The 18,333-nt window shown below is 41.8% G+C and overlaps 1 protein-coding gene across 4 annotated transcripts in view; it reads right to left on the bottom strand.

Annotated features, from left to right (window-relative positions):
* Window positions 1–18,333, bottom strand: part of LOC124135990 (protein timeless homolog) — a 71,240-nt gene that overhangs the window by 8,012 nt on the left and 44,895 nt on the right. For 3 of the 4 annotated variants that reach the window (XM_048381703.1, XM_048381705.1, XM_048381706.1), the window contains 10 exons: window positions 12,572–12,631; window positions 11,009–11,072; window positions 9,447–9,654; window positions 8,513–8,652; window positions 7,167–7,255; window positions 6,207–6,336; window positions 5,182–5,261; window positions 3,517–3,723; window positions 2,389–2,598; window positions 1,385–1,503 (listed from right to left, as the gene is read on the bottom strand). In XM_048381703.1, the coding sequence (XP_048237660.1) occupies window positions 1,385–1,503; window positions 2,389–2,598; window positions 3,517–3,723; window positions 5,182–5,261; window positions 6,207–6,336; window positions 7,167–7,255; window positions 8,513–8,652; window positions 9,447–9,654; window positions 11,009–11,072; window positions 12,572–12,631 (1,307 nt within the window). The remainder of the gene's footprint in view (window positions 1–1,384; window positions 1,504–2,388; window positions 2,599–3,516; window positions 3,724–5,181; window positions 5,262–6,206; window positions 6,337–7,166; window positions 7,256–8,512; window positions 8,653–9,446; window positions 9,655–11,008; window positions 11,073–12,571; window positions 12,632–18,333) is intronic. The other variant, XM_048381704.1, reaches the window with a different exon arrangement.

Raw genomic sequence — 18,333 nt, 5'->3', positions numbered from 1 at the left:
TAGAGGGCAGGCATGTGAACATAAAGATAAACTCATATGAGTTAGTTAGGTTTTATGCCGCTTTAAACAGTTATGTCCTACAACCTACAACATGCATAGTGAGTGAGTGAGTGAGTGAGTGAGTGGGTGAGTGAGTGAGTGAGAGTGAGTGAGTGAGTGAGTGAGTGAGTGAGTGAGTGAGTGAGTGAGTGAGTGAGTGAGTGAGTGAGTGCGTGCGTGCGTGCGAGAGAGAGAGAGAGAGAGAGAGAGTTGGGTTAAAAGCCGCTTTAAACAGTATTCCAGTAATATCACGGTGTGTCAGTTTAATGTAGTAGGAAAGCCCTAGGTGATGCAGGTCTCGACGTTTACCACTTTGGTGAAACCCACGAGTATAGGTATGGTGCTGACTAACCTAGAAACATAAACGGGGATGAACCAGGATTTGAACCCACAATCATTGGTTTCTGGCGTGCCCAAAGGACACAACTCTGCACAGCGAATTGCTGCGTCTTAGACGACTGGGCCGCCCATGCCCCCCACAACATGCATAGAGGGACTGGAGGATTTGTGACTAGTGTCTGAAATAGCTGCAAGTCTGTTGCCCCACGGCTAGTAACACTTTACGTGGACTAGTAATAATTTGAACCTCCCATTTGTCCTTTCCATTTATTAAAAGTGGACACTTGAATTATTGAGAGGGCGTCTGACACAGTATGAGAACTATCAGCTTTATATCTGTTATTTTAAGCAGTATTAACAAATTATAATTACGCCAAACTGTTCCTGACCCCGTGGCAAACCCTGTCCCCAACAACCTATGCTGGTAAGAGGCGACTTAAAGGATCGGGTGGTCTCGTTGGGATGGTATGGATCGTTCCTCATAATATCAATCACTTGACTGTCTGGTGGAGTATATTTTTAGGTCGCTTTTAGCAATAATCCAGCAATATGAAGCCAGGGGCCAAAAGTGGGCTTCACACATTGCACCCATGTCGGGAATCGAAACCTGTGTCTTCGGAGTGACGGGTGAATGTTTTAACCACTAGGCTACCCCGCCGCCATCTGGTTAATTAATGTCAGGTAATTTAAACAAATTAATCACAAACGCACAAATCTTATATACAGTGAAACCCTGTTAATCCAGACAGTACTATTCCACTGAATTTATTCAGAGTAACAAACAACTGGATTAAAGAAACATGGTTAGGAGTAATCATGGGTTTCCTGAGGTCCTTCAGTTTGTGTCCTGTGGAGAGTGACAGTAAATAACGAACAAACCATGATAAACATATTGGGGGTGAATCTGGACTTTCAACCAGCATACAGCATATCTTTGGAGGATGAGGGACACCGAGCTGTGGCACTGTAGAACCACCCACCAGGACATGCTGGTCCTGTTCCTCACCTGTTCGTTGGCGGGAGGAGATATCCCGATGAGCTGGAGGAAGTCGAGGAACATCTTGTCCTCCATTGCTGTCTCATTGTCTTCCGTCAGAGGCACGATCGGGACGGCCACTCTGTAGTCTGTCAGCACAAGACAAGGTGTCAGGCTACATTACAACAATCTTCAAATTTTGTACTGTGATGTTTACACGATATTCTGCTTCTCCACTGATTAAAGGCTGGTCACATGACCACGAGGCTGAGGTTCATTAGCGTATGAACGACACAATTTGACGTTCATCACAAGACTGTATTCTTGAAATGACATAAACACTGACGGACTACTTCCACATTTCTGGGAAACCCCTTGGAAATTCCCAAGCATGAATACATACAGAAGCATTGTTTCTTATCATTTCAACCCCTTCAATTTTGAACACAGCATTTGAGCTTACTTCATGCCCAAACATTATCGCAAGCTTCGACATTCATACAGTTTTGCCCTTACTCTTAGCGAGTTTGTTGGAGTGACAGTCATTTTTAAACTTTGCAAAACAGGTTGTTGGTTGGTTGGTTTGTTGTTTAACGCCGCACTCAGCAATATTCCAGCTATATGACCGCGGTCTGTAAATAATCACGTCTGGACCAGACAATCCAGTGATTAATGTCATGAACATTGGTCCACGCTATTGGGATCGATTACATGCATCAACCAAGTCAGCAAGCCTGACCACCGGATCCCGTTAGTCGCCTTTTACGACAAGCATAGTCACCTTTTACGGCAAGCATGGGTTGCTGAAACCTATTCTACCCCGGAATCTTCACAGGTCTGCAAAACAGGACATGTTGTTAGGCTGAATCATAATAACAATTCATAGAACATGCCATCTTTATATATCGTTGCAGCAGTCTGTAGTGACGCATGACTTCATGGTACTATACTTGTATCAAGTCCCAAGATGCATGACACCATACGAACAGTCACAGCCCTAACTCTATTGTCTACATAGTTAACACATCTCCTACCATCCCTCTCCCTGTCCTCGGCTGTTCTCCTCAGCCCCCTCTGTATCCAGACAATCTGATCTCTGTAGCCGTTCTGCACAACTGACTTGAGTCGCTGTTCCACCGAACGAGTCTCCTCCCCTCCCCCTGCTGTGCTTCCTTGGTCTGTTTCCTCCTCACTGGAGCTCTCGCTGGCTGAAGATACAAACCTCTCATGTCCTCCTTCAAAACCTGAAAGAATACAGCAAAACCTTTTTATGGTAAGGTAGAGCACACTCTGTTATGGGACTAAGCATAACACCACAGCCACAGGCTAGTTTGCATATCATGTGACCAGACAAACACGATTATTCTGAAATCAGACTGGCCGAATGCAAGCCTTTCGGTGCTCTCTACATATTGTTTTGCATTATCTAGATACGCTTCTACAACTGCGACAGTGAGGTGCATGACAATATATCTTTACACATCAAAGTATCCGTATTCATAGCTCTCCGTAGGGCTTTAAGGACAACATGTGAGCCATACAACCATACAACTGATAACTACGCAAACACGTTTTGATATATTTCTCAATGGAAGTTAACCATTCTATGACATATGTTATCTATGTGTAGTTTTGTCAAAAATGAAACAGCTGAAAAACACATACAATATCTTGAATGGACTGAGTAAGATGTGATGAATCGTCACATGGCACTAGTCTGTGGCAGAGGTATTCTGGCTGCATGGAGTGAGTGAGTGAGTGAGTGAGTATGGTTATTGCGCTTTTAGCAATATTCCAGCAATATCACGGCAGGGGACACCAGAAATGGGCTTCACACATTGTACCCATGTCAGGAATCGAACCCGGGTCTTCGGCGTGACGAGCGAACGCTTAAACCACTAGGCTACCCGACCGCCCCCTGGCTGCATGGAAGTCTGGGTAGGAGAGTCTTAATGACCAACCAAACAGCTATAACACTATATATATCCCACAGTTGATTACATTTGGAGCAACCTTATTGGTCCAGTTGTTTCTGAGGAGATGGTGTTGACAGACAACATCAATAACTCGGCCATGACATGAGCTCACTTGACTTTCTGTCTGGAGAGGTAAAATGTTTTTAAGATTTCCAATCTGATTTTAATTGTCCCCTTCATCCGTACCGTCATCATTGTTGACAGACCCGTCATCGCTGTCGCTTCCTCTCCTCACGTCATCCTCACTGTCCGACCCCGCCTTGCCAGACTTGCGCTTCCGTTTCTTGTACAACTCCTTCCGATCATTCACCAAACTCAGATTGATCAGCTTCTCAATGACCTTGGCCTTTGACCTCTTGTTGGTCAGGTTAGACAAGATGTTTCCCAGAGGATCTGTCAAAATGAGCAAACTTTATTTCCCTGTGGACCTGACAAGCAGGGATACAGCTATTTGGATACAAAAATCCAAGCAAATAATTCTAGAAACAATTTGTGTTTGGTAGCCAAAATTGAGTCATTTAAATGTTATTTTTGTTGTTAAAGTACCATATAATGGCAGAACCATATTTCGGATTTGATTTCAAAGGCTCAAGATAATATGATCCATATTGGCAAAACATAAAAAAATCTGAATCAAACTAGTTGAGTTTTTTGGAGGCTTAGAATAATTGAAGTGAAAACTCAACCCTTACAGTCTAACATGTCTGTTGTACAGCTGTATGAGCGTAGAAGCAATTTACACAGACATTGATTGTGAACATGGATATAATATAATTATCATCCTTTGGACAGGATTCATAATTGCCAGTGTAAAACACGGGACAAGGAAGGCCAGGACAGTATTTTGTTACTGGTCAGACATGGTTTCATGGATGGTGTTTAACATCATTATATACAAATAATTACTCTTGATCAGGTCAATATGAGACAACAAGGACCTGAGGTCCTGACCCCCAAGGTTGTCTGACCGGACCAAAGGGGTCGGGTCTGAGGGTCCTTGTCTTTGCATATTGACCTCGTCAAGAGTAATCATTTGTTTTATTATACCGAAATTCAGTTTAAAGTTTATGAAGTCTTTAAACCATTCTGTTTCATTACATTAACTCAGCTGCGAACAATGAAATGTTTGTACTTGACGCCATCTTGTTTTCTAGCAGACGAGTCAATATCCATCACGTGACAGGTCAATACTGATCATGTGACGAGTCAATATTCGAGATCAGTGTCAGTCACATGATTCAGTGTCTACATTGAAATGTATTGTTTCCTCACGTGGTACGGATTAACCAATGGAATTGCAAGATTCTTTTTGAGGAATAACAATGTGTCGTGTTGGTACTTTGGTATTCTTTCTCAGCCAAAGGAGAAAGTACTTGTCTTGAACAACTTCACCCCACTAAGTTTCGTGATGCTCCGATACTTTAATGACAAAAAAACCCAAAACAATAATTCCATTAAAACTGCATTAAGTTAACAGACAAAAGCAGCTACATTATTGTTACCCCGGTCTTTGGATTAGCGACTACACAAATTTCATTCTCAGTTCCGTGGGAAGTATTCAAACCTAACAGTGCATTACCATTTCACTACTGCTGGGTGAATAGAAGCGTATTTCGCACAAAATCTGTTGCCTCATCCACATACACTCTGCAATAAATGTTGCCTAACTTAATACCTGCATGCAGCACACAGATGTGCTACAACATGAATCGTGAATCGTTACAGTCTGAGTAACCAATCTGCTAGCCAAGGCAAACTTCCACGACTCACATATTACTGGATATATTTTGTCCTTCATAAACACCACCACCACAATCATCACCAACAGTCAAAACAGAGAAAACAACCAACCACTGGAGTCCTTGAACTGATGGTAGAGGTCAGTCAGTTGTAGTTCCTCCTCTTCCCGCCAGGGGCCACTGCGACTTATACTGAGAAGAAGAAGAAAATAAGTGAGTGGCAAGTTGGTTTGACATTGCTTTAGTTACATTGCCACCTTGTGGAAAAAGGTCCCCCAGGACTGATGTGTGTCTCCCCAGGACTGATGTGCCTCCCCCAGGACTGATGTGTGTCTCCCCCAGGACTGATGTGTGTCTCCCCCAGGACTGATGTGTCTCTCCCCCAGGACAGATGTGTGCCTCCCCCAGGACTGATGTGTGCCTCCCCCAGGACTGATGTGTGCCTCCCAAGGACTGATGTGTGCCTCCCCCAGGACTGATGTGTCTCTCCCCCAGGACAGATGTGTCTCTCCCCCACGACTGATGTGTGCCTCCCCCAGGACTGATGTGTGTCTCCCCAAGGACTGATGTGTGCCTCCCCCAGGACTGATGTGTGTCTCCCCAGGACTGATGTGTCTCTCCCCCAGGACAGATGTGTGCCTCCCCAAGGACTGATTTGTGCCTTCCCCAGGACTGATGTGTGTCTCCCCAAGGACTGATGTGTGTCTCCCCAAGGACTGATGTGTGTCTCCCCAAGGACTGATGTGTCTCTCTCCCAGGACAGATGTGTGTCTCCCCCAGGACTGATGTGTGTCTCCCCCATGACTGATGTGTGTCTCCCCCAGGACTGATGTGTCTCTCCCCCAGGACTGATGTGTCTCCCCCATGACTGATGTGTCTCCCCCAGGAGTGATTTGTGTCTCCCCCATGACTGATGTGTCTCCCCCAGGACTGATGTGTGTCTCCCCCAGGACTGGTGTGCCTCCCCCATGACTGATGTGTGTCTCCCCCAGGACTGATGTGTCTCCCCCAGGACTGGTGTGCCTCCCCCAGGACTGGTGTGTCTCCCCCAGGACTGATGTGTCTCTCCCCCAGGACTGATGTGTCTCCCCCAGGACTGATGTGTCTCTCCCCCAGTACTGATCACTGTGTGCTCACCCCGAGGGTTTCTTCTTCAGCTCCTTGGCACTGCCAATCAAACCCTGTTTCTTCAGTTCACGGATGACCTGACCTCGAGTCTTGCTGGGGTCAGTGAGACGTTCCATGATGAGGTCAACTGTGTCTTTTTCTTAAATGTAATATTTTAATACTTTATCAAATATGTAAAAAAACCACTGCATTGTTCATAAAACAACATCAAAACAAACAATATTTCTTAAATGTCACATTATAACTGTATTAAGTATTTATTTATTTTATTAATAAACTAAAGGTCCATTGCTAATCAAAGTGATCAAACTGCTACAACTTCCCCATGTCTATATTCTTGAACACCACAAGCTAAAGGGGGCGGTCGGGTAGCCTAGTGGTTGAAGCGTTCGCTCGTCAAGCTGAAGACCTGGGTTCGATTCCCCATGTTGGTACAATTTGTGAAGCCCATTTCTGGTGTCCCCCCGCTGTGATATTGCTGGAATATTGCTAAAAGAAGCACTCACTCACTCACAAGCTAAAGTGATATCACTCATGTCTGCTTCACGCAGGTCTTTACCACTTTGGTGAAACCCACCAGCACTGGTCTGGACAAACCTAAAAACATGATCGGGGTGAAGTGGTATTTGAACCCACAATCATGTTTCTGACGTGTCTAAAGGACGCAAACCTGCATACTGAACTGTGGCGCCTTAGACTGGGCCACCTGTGTCCTCTCACAGCAAAAGAATTCAGCAAGCCTTTTCAATATCATCATATTTAGACTATGAACTGGGACTTATCCAGGATTAAAAAATATGCTTTTGTCGTAAGAGGCAACTACTGGTAAATAGATCGGGTGGTTAGGCTGGCTCGTTACATGTCAATGTATCTCAACTGCATGGATCGATGCTCTTGTCAATCACTGGATTGTCCGGTCCAGACTTTATTTACAGACCAGCATCTGTTCCTCCTGTACACAAGTCTTACCTGGGTGTTCTGCATCGCGGAATTCATCATAGAGTCGCAGCAGCTCCTGCTCCAGCTCCTCAGACCACTGCACCTTGCCCTTGGATGAGCTGCAACAGAGGGGGCTCACACTCAGGTTTACACAACATAGGACTAGGACACGTGATGACACAGTTGACAAAGACAGTGCACAAAGTCTCATACACGTCAAAAGTTGACAGTGCAGGAAACCCCATACAAGTCAAATGATGTCTCAGACAGTGTAAAAAGCCCAAGAAGTCGAGTGTCAAAGGGAGACAACTTTCACAGGACTAGGGCATATCTATTAAATAGCAAGCATAAATGTAAAACTAAGAAAACTACATACAGAGATGTACCTGTCAGTGATCAGTGTCTCATACACAATCATTCTGTATCAATACAGGCCAAATAACACTTAATGCCGGAACTACTTTCAGTATACCTCAAAGACACTATGATTTTCAGAGTAAGATTATGAAAATCAAGCTACAAAATATATGTCTTTTTCAAGTCAATAACATATATCTTATCTGCGCTACCCACGAAAATGTCAACTTTGCAGGTCATTCACAAGAAAAAGAAATATCGTTTACATTTATGCAAAAATATATACATAATCTCTTATCAGGCAATTATTTTTCAGTGAGGTGTCAGGTAAGGATGGTATCTGGTTGCCTAATGCCTCAAAATGATGCTGAGAACAAAAATATGTCTATGAGAATAGAAAAACAGTGGTCAACAGCCTAAAAACTGTTACAAGCGAACAACAGATTCATTTAGTCAAGACAGTGGGACCGCCTCTGTGGTCTAGCGGTGGATCATCCCCCGAAGAGCAGGGGTCAGGGTTTGATCTCCGGTCGCGTCATACCAAAAGATGTCAAAAGATGTTACTTGTTTTTACCCTGACTGAAGCTCAGCATAAAGGGCTAAAACAAGGACTGGTCCGCTCGGAGTCAGTATACTGTGTCTGAGTGGGGTAGCACTATAAAATCAGCATTAGTTTGGACTAGTACAAGCAGCCACACAAACAAACACAGACACAGACACAGACACAGACGCCTGCATGTCGTTATATAAGTGCAATAATCTTGGATGTGACATTAAACCCCATTTCATCTCAAGACATTGGGGGAAAACGCACTTGTAATGTAAATGTCACATACTCAAAGACTCATAGATTCTAAGGCTACAATCTCTGAAACTGGGGACAGTTGAAGCTAGTCCTACAGTCAACCCTTCAAGCACTATCCATGCCAAGTAGCACTATCCATGCCAAGTAGCACTATCCATGCCAAGTAGCACTATCCACAGATGCGTCACCCTGTCCCGGAGTGTGATATCCTCACCTGACGGTGCCGTAACCATGGCAGATCTCCATGGCCTCCTTGCTTCCCTTCCAGAACAGCAACTCCATAAACACCTTCTTGTTCTGTTCTGCCGTCTCCACAAACCGCCGGACGATGTGGGTACCAAACTTTATCATCTCCTGAGGACAATGAAAAAACTGTTGCAGACTTCCGACACATACTTCTAACATCTAATTGGAACAAAAAATCAGTCACCTGAACTCCGAGTTAAAATCAAAGTTAACACAAGCACCGAGGGCCATTGAAAACATATCCATATTTCAAGACAAGGAAAGTGGTAACGTCAGTGTATGAAATAGTCTGCATAACAATCCACTAGCAGTCTTGCTAGCAGGCAGGCTGCTCTTTCCGACAGTGGTTGATGAGTGTCGGAAATACAGTGGATCCTGAATGTAGAGATTTAACTTTTAGCATTAGGGCAAAGATACAGACCCCTTCACTTTCATAGGCTGATCCAAAGATCCCACCACCCACCCCCACGAAAACCAAACTGAGTATGCAGCCAAACATCTGAGAGAAATTCTGATATATTCGACCCCTCCCTTTCATAAATGGATCAGCCCCTTTACACATAATTTGGAACATTGTTGATATTACGCCGTGTTATTGATAAAGATATTCAATCAAGGACATTTGGAAATTGCATCCAAAGTTTAACCAGAGGTACTAGGTTGGTTGGTTGGTTTGTTGTTTTACACCGCACTCAACAATATTCCAGCTATATGACGGCGGCATGCATCAACCAAGTCAGCGAGCCTGACCACCCGATCCTGTTAGTCGCCTTTTACGACAAGCATAGTCACCTTTTACTGCAAGCATGGGTTGCTGAAGACCTATTCTACCCCGGAATCTTCACGGGTCAGAGGAACGAGGGAAAAGTCCCCTGATATACACATTGACATGGCACTCGTACCCGGAAACGTGAAAGTCTGGCATAAGGGCCAAGGAGAACTTTCTGAAAGACGCGGAATATGGACGCCTGGAAGACCATGGCTGTGTAGCCAAGGTCAAAGGCGACCCGGTGGAGCATCTTGACGATACAGTGGTTGGTATGGTCTGAGTTCTTCTCGAAGTCGGACAGCAGGATTCCATAGGCCTTCAGTATCTCCGGCTTGCTGAACCTGGGTGGGCAGAAACGCAGGGTGAATCCCCATGGGGTCGGCGGAAACAATGCTGATATGACTAGAATGATGTGAAACTTTACCTCACTGACAAACACTTAACAATGAATAACGAAATCCCATAAGATGCTCGTCCCCTCAGGTGATCCTATAAAAGCTATGGTATAGAGGAGAATGTTTGTTTGTTTGTTTGTTTGTTTAACGCCGCTCTCAGCAATATTCCAGCTATATGACGGCGGGCTGTAAAATAATCGAGTCTGGACCAGACAATCCAGTGATTGACATCACAAGCATCGATGACATGTATCAACTAAGTCAGCGAGCCTGACCACCAGATCCTGTTAGTCGCCTTTTACGACAAGCAGAGTCGCCTTTTACGGCAAGTATGGGTTGATACAGGAGAATGTCTCATTATCTCAGTGCTTCCCTGAATAATGAGGACTAAAGCAGTCATAAACATATTTCTACACCCCAGGGCCATGTTCCAAAAATCGATCTTAGTCCCAGGAAAATTGTAACTCTCATACTTTAACAAAGGCTCACGAAAGTCGTAGTGCAAAGATCGCTCTGTGGAACAACACCCAGAAAGATAGAAAGTTAATCCATCTCAACCTCATCTTCCTGTGGCAAGGGAGTTAGCTGACTGTAAAAGTCCAGTTTCCACCCTTGCCAAACTAGGCTGGAATTTCTAGGCTCGATCGTAGCTCCACCAGTGGCTATTACGAGTTATATCCCTTCTATGTTCCTCCTATTGACCAATCAGATTACATGTCTCAAATCACTTGCATTTGCTTCAAACAAAATGGAGGCGCACAGTCAAGACAATCTGCTCGATAATCAAGATCTATATTGTAATACAATGGGTCTTACCCGAAGTGCATCAAATCATGTGTGCACCTTGATGAAAGAATTTGCAAAATATCTGTCGATGAAATGTTGGCAGAACATATGCTTTTCAAATCATGCAGTCGACCTGAATCTGCATGTTGAAATCCATGTTGTTTACAAACTGAATGTCTAGATCGTTACACAATTTTGATTGGACTATGCATAGACTCGTAAGTCCAGCCAAAATGTAAGTACATAATAACTGCCAAGTTCGGCAAGGGTGGAAACTGGACTTTTACAGCCAGTTAACTCCCTTGCCTCAGGAAGATATCTCAACCTTTGTCTGTAGTCTTGTCACCAACTGAAAAACTTTGAAACAATTGACCAAATATTTCTCACTCACATAACATATTCCATCTAAATAACCTGACATTCTTTTTTACGAATATTATTTACAGGGCCAAACAAATATACACTATTACCGAGCTCCATGTCAAAGGTTCCCACCCTCACTGGATGTACCTACGTTAAAATAAACCCCATGAAGTCGAACTCCTGCTCCGATGTGCTTGTCTCCACTTCTTCCTCCTCTGAAACATTTTATTTTATTTTTAACAAACATTTTACTTCCAATTATTCATTGGACTGATTTGACAGGTCAAGAGGAAATGATTAAGTATAAGAATTTACAATGTTTTCAAAATGTAGGAATATCAGTGTGAATGTAATCAAATTTAGCAAATCCGAAAGGTTTAAATAGTCTGATTATAATAGATTGTTTATAATATATAATAGATAATCAATAGAAAAATATTTCAATTACTTTAATGGAAACAAAGGCATTGTCTTTTGTTTAAGGGGAGCAATTTTACTATTACAGCTTTACCAACGTGGTGGCAAAATGGCCAGGTTCGACTCACGACTCGCTGATATGGAATAGTAGACCAGTTGGCATGAAGTGGTTGGCCACTTGGCAACTCTGGGTCAACCAGTTTAACCTTATCCGTAATGCAAAAAACTTGAGGAACACTGACAAGATGTTATAGAGGTCTGTGCACAAATCTTCTGAGTCTACTGACCCAAGCTTGTGTTTTGGCATTTTTTTCAGTTATTTAAGTCGTAGCATATGGACTAGCATAAGCTGATCTTAGTAAACATTACTAGCCTCGTGATTCAGACTTTTTGCTAAACTCGTTGCATGTTGTAGCAGTGTGTGAAATAGTCTCAACACATTGTTTGCCAGGTGGGCTAGCTAGCCTTAAAAGTTACTAACCAGATTCAAATGTCACTTGCTTAAGTATGCAACAATTTATTTTTTAACAAATCTGATTCTGCGAAGGTACAATAAAGTAAAAACAAATAGCACACCATGAGTCCAATATCATGAAGGGGGGTAACTCTGATATTAACCTCGATTGGTTACAGATATTAATTTTATTTGATAGTTTTGATGTTTGCATTGATCTGCAGAAATGGAGAAGTTTTTTATTCTGATTTGTGAAACCAGTCAGGCTGGGGAAATTTCGGCATCTTTAGCCCACCTGAAATTTTAGCCACGGACAATCTCATTAAAATCAGATCTTAGTTCTCGTTGCTGCTAAACAAAGATCTGAGGACATCCCATTACAGGTCACGTCAGACCGACCTTTCGGGAACTCTGACCGACCAATGGAATTACTGACAAGAAGTCGACATTGGCCAATCAGAAGGCAGCTTTCTCGTCCTTTACTGCACTAATTGCAAATTGGCGACTACGCTTCGAAACATAGTTTGACAAATTATCGCTTAGAAATTTGAAACCTGAACAAAAGAACACTCTCAAATGGATAATATATTGTCCAGATTGTATAGATTCAGTTGAGGCTGAATGATTAGAAATCCGAATGTCACTTTCATGATCTGGTAAGCGACGCTCTGATTGGTCGGATGAAAGGTCGTTCTGACGTGACCCCTAATGGGATGTCCTCAGATCTTTGTTTAGCGGTAGCGAGAACTAAGATCTGATTTTAATGAGATTGAGCCACGGATCACTAGCCACGGGTTAGTGGGCAGGTGGCTGTTTCCCACACGGTGTTGTTGTACGACGTACCTTCCTGCTGTGGCTCCTCCCACTCCTCAGGCTGGGTCTGGGTGCTGGGGCGGTTCGGCTCTGCAACATAAACTTCATCATGACACACTGTTCATGCTACTGTGTCCTGCCTTGTACTGGGAAGTGTATTGTAGCCATGTGGCAGAGGGCCAACAATGATGGAGGACGTAACAACATTTACCATTTTGGGGATACCCATGAGCACGGTGCTGACAAACAGGCGGTCATAATCAGAGATTCAAACCACAGTCATAGGACCATGGCACGCCAAAGCGATGTAACTCTGTGGGGGCTAACATGAGCTATTTGAGCAGGGAGACCAGATTAACTGCTTACAAAGCACCATCACAAAACTGAATACAGCCACACAAGAAAAACATGGCAAAGAGCCGAAATGAAATCAATAAATATAAGTAAAACAAGAGTCATCAGGAGACGACATATCGCTCATCGTGGTGCAATTCAGAAATGGAGTTTGGCTACTTATACCCCATGCTTGGTTCATTGCCATTGGAAACCTTCAGTTCAGAGACGAAAAGACTCATTAAAACCCACAGGTTCCCCAATCTGATCTGTATAGCAAGGTTTCAACAACGGTTTAGGAGTTCTGCTCCGGAAATGGGAAACAGACAGACGGACAAGCATGCTGATTATAATCAAAATCATGGGACAAAAACAAAGTTAACAAGCGTATAGTCGACGAAGTAATCTATATCCCCCGCCATTTTAACACGTTATGTTCCCAAACCAGGTAACTGACCCAACATTTCTCTTAGGCCATGTCAAAATAGCTGCAATGGAAATTCTAAAATAAACATTTATAAAACTCCTTAATATCAAATGGCACCATTTCAGTATGTGTTTGGTAAACATGCAAAGTTTTGTAAGAAATTATTTAACGGTTTTTGAGTTACGCTCCGGAAACGAACAGCACCCTTAAAGAACCTAAGTCCAACTTGTTGCCATGGAAACGTAAAAAATAAAAATTTGTAAAATTCATAAATAGCAAAAAGCACCAGTTCAGCATGAGTCTGATAGACATGCAAAGTTTTGTAGAGAAATATTTAACGGTTTCTGAGTTATGCTCCAGAAACGATTTCGGGACGCACGCATGCACGCACGCTTGGAACCCATTTCTATATCCCTCGCCAACTTTGTTGGGGGCGGGAATTAAAAAGGAGACTTAGAAAAATAGTACTAAAATATATAGTATTAAATACTACCCAGAAAACCAATTTCAATTCAGTGTCTGTAAAATTAGTGGTTCCAAATCAATGCAGAGTAACATTTATGAAGTTCTGATGGCATTATTATTATTATACTACATTTGCAAAAAATTGTTCAAAAAAGCTTCAGCTTCATAGGAGTGGAGGTCGAAAAAAAGGGTCCAAACTGGAGAAAATCTGAGTCCCTGACATCAGCGCTTCTTTTGGTCCAGGATGCTAAATATACTGGCCTCGCAGAGCCATGCTGAGGGAAGTGAGTGTCAGCCAGTTGACTCACTTGATGCTGTTATTTTGCGTAAAGCATTATTCATGTGCTCTCATAGCAGGACCATCATCTAGAACTGTTGACTGATTCAACCGTTTGATGAGGTTTGTTTGTTTGTTGTTGTCAATTAGTCCAGTGATTGATATCATGAGCAAACAAGTATTCAGGGTGTGCTGACTTCCAATCAACCACATCACCAAGTTATTCCCGGGCCATTATGTTGCTTCCTATAACAAGCAAAGGGTGCTAGGGATGAATTCTAACCCAGAATTCCCAGCAGTTTTAATGAAAAATAAAATATAACACAAACTTATCCCAAATCGTTAAGAATTGTTTACATCTCAGACTGCTGATCAAGCTATACTCAAGAATGGACGGACAGCTTCTATTTGGTGAATGAAGAACATTGACCTGTGACCTAATTTCTTAAGCATCTGGTCACTTCAGGTCAAAATCCCACGGTCAATATCTGTACACATACATGGACATCCTTACCAGTAATGCCAGAAATAACAATAATAAACAGCGGCAGCGAATACTGCCTCACTTTACAAAGAGTTTATACACATGGTGTCCTTGAACAGTGAAATAGATTGGTTAAATTTTGTTTGCATTTTGAGAATATTGATAAAAGAGGTTGGTTGATGTGAGTGCTGAAGGATCAAGGGAGATTTGTTTGTTTTATGCAGCACTCAGCAATATTCTAGCTATATGACGGCGGACTGTAATTAATCAAGTCTGGACCAGACAATACAGTGAATGATGTCATAAGCATCAATCCATGCAATTGGGATACAATGACATGCATCAACCAAGTCAGTGAGCCTGACCACATGATCACGTTAGTCACCTCTTACAACAAGCAAGGGTTGCTGAAGACCTATTCAGGAGATGAGTGCGTTGCTTTTTATGGTGCTTAACAGTATTTCAGTTACATAAAGATGTGTCAACTTAATTCTGGTCCTCTCTCAATAAAGTCAACTAAGAGAACTGACCACTTCCAAAAGCTGTTAAAGACTCAACTGTTTCAAGAAGTCTATGTGCCTTAGAGACTTAAAGGATTATTAAAAAGGCTACGAACAGTGCATTTTTCTTACAGAATTCCATTCAAACATGAACTTATACCAAATCTGCATAGTCGATTTTTGAAAAAAATTCGTAATTATTATTATTATGCTCCAAAACCTAGAACACTTTGGCTCCACCCACTCGTATGCATAGTTTTTTATTTAGCGGTTAGCCTCCTGTGGCTGTGACGTCATACCGGCAGTCCGCTATGTGTTGATCGTTCAACGCGCTATATTTTGAATGAAGTTGTAGTGACAATATGCCGTATTGTCTCGCATTCGGGTGCACTTCCAGTGCTACGAATACTTCAGGCCTTCATTTCCATGGATTTCCCCGCGATCTGCCAAGAAGAAAGCTGTGGATGGCATATTGTCGACGTGCTGATGTCAAACTCAAAGACATAAGCAAACACAGCACGTTGTGCTCCTTACATTTCTTGAAGAAGAATTATGAAAGGGATCCCGAGTTCATGGCACAGTATGGCTACACGAAAGCTAAAACCAAGCTTTTTAAGCATGCTGCACCGGACATTCCCCTGGTTATCGACGGCACGAGCAAGAATATCACCAAAAGTGCCACGTTCACCGAGAGGGGGGCTTTTCAGAAGCGACAACGGTTAGAACAAAGTGAGTGAAGTAGATATGAACTTGATTCACAATATTGAGTCGTATGATATAATATGCTTGTTTGTATCTCTCGCAGTTTTCATTTACCAGAGTTGTTGGGTGTAGATCGATTTTACTGTACTTTGTTTTTATGTCACAGTTTTCGCGCATCTCGTAGGTTTTGGCAGTAGCTAGCTTGTCACCCATTGAGGGATTGGGCATTCCTCCTACATACACTAGTCGCAAGGTTACTTAGTTTAAGAAAAAATCAGAATTGTCATAATTGTCTACGATTTATATAATTTATATTTTGTAAAATTAAATAGATCTAGAATGTGAAATAAAATCACAAAGTCTAAATTAATTATTTTCCCGTTTTAGGATCTGAAAGAAGCATATGATAGTTTCAAAGCAACACAAGATTGTGGACAGTCCGGAGGTACAGATATTCAGTAGGACATGTCAACATTCGAGCCTGTTCAAACTTGTGTTGAGTCTGGCAGTGGAAAACAACATTTCGAGTGTCAGGTGTCATGTAAGTGATTTATTCTAACATTTCATATATTGATTCTGCTCAGAATCAAATTTGATTAATTCCGTAATTGTAACTATTTTAGCTTTCATTGTGATATTTGGATAATCTATTTAGACTTTTTAGTGTCTCACGTATGAACTGAAATCATAAGTGTCTCATGTATGACCTGAAGTCATAAGTGTCTGATGTATAAACTGAAATCATAAGTGTCTCATGTATGACCTGAAGTCATAAGTGTCTCATGTATGACCTGAAGTCATAAGTGTCTCATGTATGAAACTGAAGTCATAAGTCACTGGTGTATAAACTGAGTCATAGGTGCATGGTGTATAAACTGAAATCATATGTGTCTAATGCATTAAGAAGGTCTATAGTACTTGAACCCTGCCACTTCTTCAGATGGAAAGTGTTCCCTAATTGCAGTCACCACACATGATGGTATAGGACGACGATCATATTTTCTTAGCCTTCCATGGATCCATCTTGTAAATCGGCGGTATGCCACATAGCGATACGTTCTGTAAATTGAAAGATTTTGTTTGGATCTAGGAATGAGCAATGTACATGACTAGTGTTCTTAATCAGTGACTTGAAATTGTATAATATTGTTACCATACTGGAATAATTATGTTCAGATGTCATAATTTCATTGCCTGTCAGAACAGGTCTTCAGCAACCCATGCTTGCCATATTAGGTGACTATGATTGTCGTAAGAGGGTCTAACGTGATCTGGTGGTCAGGCTAGCTGACTTGGTTGATGCATGTCATCGTATCCCTACTGCATGGATCGATGCCCATGATGTCAATCACTGAATTGTCTGGTCCAGACTCGATTATCTACTGACTGCCGTTATATATCTGGAATATTGCTGAGTGTGTCCTTAAACAGACAAACATAATTCATTGCTACTTCACTTCTGTCATTATTCCAACATATGTCTTTGTGATTTTGGTCTAGACATTGTATTAATTGATCAATTTTTTAACATTATGTTAAAAAGTAGTATGCAAATAAATTATTTACACCTTCAGTTTTGTTCTAGTTGTTCCTTAATTTGATTGCAGGTCTTTCTTTGGAACTGATCACGCTTTATTCATGTTATATATTACCATGATTACTGTAAGGCATTGAAGAATATTTCTTTTTCACTTGCTGACAGTTTAGGAGAATATTTGATGGATTACAATGATAAGGATATGTCAATATTAATCGATGCAGCTACATTTACTATAGTAATTATCAGCGGTTATGAAGGAACATACTTATGAATTGGTTCGTTATCGTCTAGTGGGCCAGCCAAGCTCACAAATTCAAGAAGAGCCAACTGTAGGACGCGTATGATGGTGAAATTTACTGAGAATCCTTCATTTTGAGTGATGCAATCCAAAGGTTTCTCTCTCGCCCCAGCATAAAAGTGGCAACATTTCGACTCAGTTCGGGATGACATAGGCATACAGTTGCCACAGTCACACCTATCAACACAATTATGATATAGCTAATAATACATAAATAAATGCAAACCTATCAATTTCTTTATGGTACAGTTCCCTAAAAATAATAGCATTTCACTTATTTCTTTATGGCACATTTTGAAAATTCACACCATAAAAGTTCATAATTATTTAACATTTCATGTGTCCCATATTTGAAAATTTATATTCCACAATAATTTTCACAACAGCTTACCAATAGCTAGACGTCTATGGAAATTGAATGTGTTATAAAATTGAACTTCGATGCACCGGCAAAATTGATAATGTTACACTAACGAATTTAGGGTACTCTGCTAGTGTACGTGTATTGACTGACGTACGTAATGGTATTTCACAGAAAGGTTGATCCCCATATTCGATCCTTCTCTTGGGTATATTTCGCCAGAAGAAGTTTTATAACATATTTAATAATTAAGGTGAAAAGTCTGAAAGTATTGAAACGATTTACTTGTAACTCGCGATTTGAGCATTTACTGTCCCATATATAGGCGTGGCTTCGCATATTATTATTGGTCTAACATTGCGGTAATTGTGACTACACATTTTACCGTGACAGCTGAAAGATTGA

This window comes from Haliotis rufescens, unplaced genomic scaffold (assembly GCF_023055435.1).
Source record: "Haliotis rufescens isolate VD_foot unplaced genomic scaffold, xgHalRufe1.0.p SCAF_4, whole genome shotgun sequence".
Taxonomy (NCBI): domain Eukaryota; kingdom Metazoa; phylum Mollusca; class Gastropoda; order Lepetellida; family Haliotidae; genus Haliotis; species Haliotis rufescens.
Note: the sequence above shows the minus strand (reverse complement) of the source record. Positions and strands in the feature narration are given on the sequence as shown.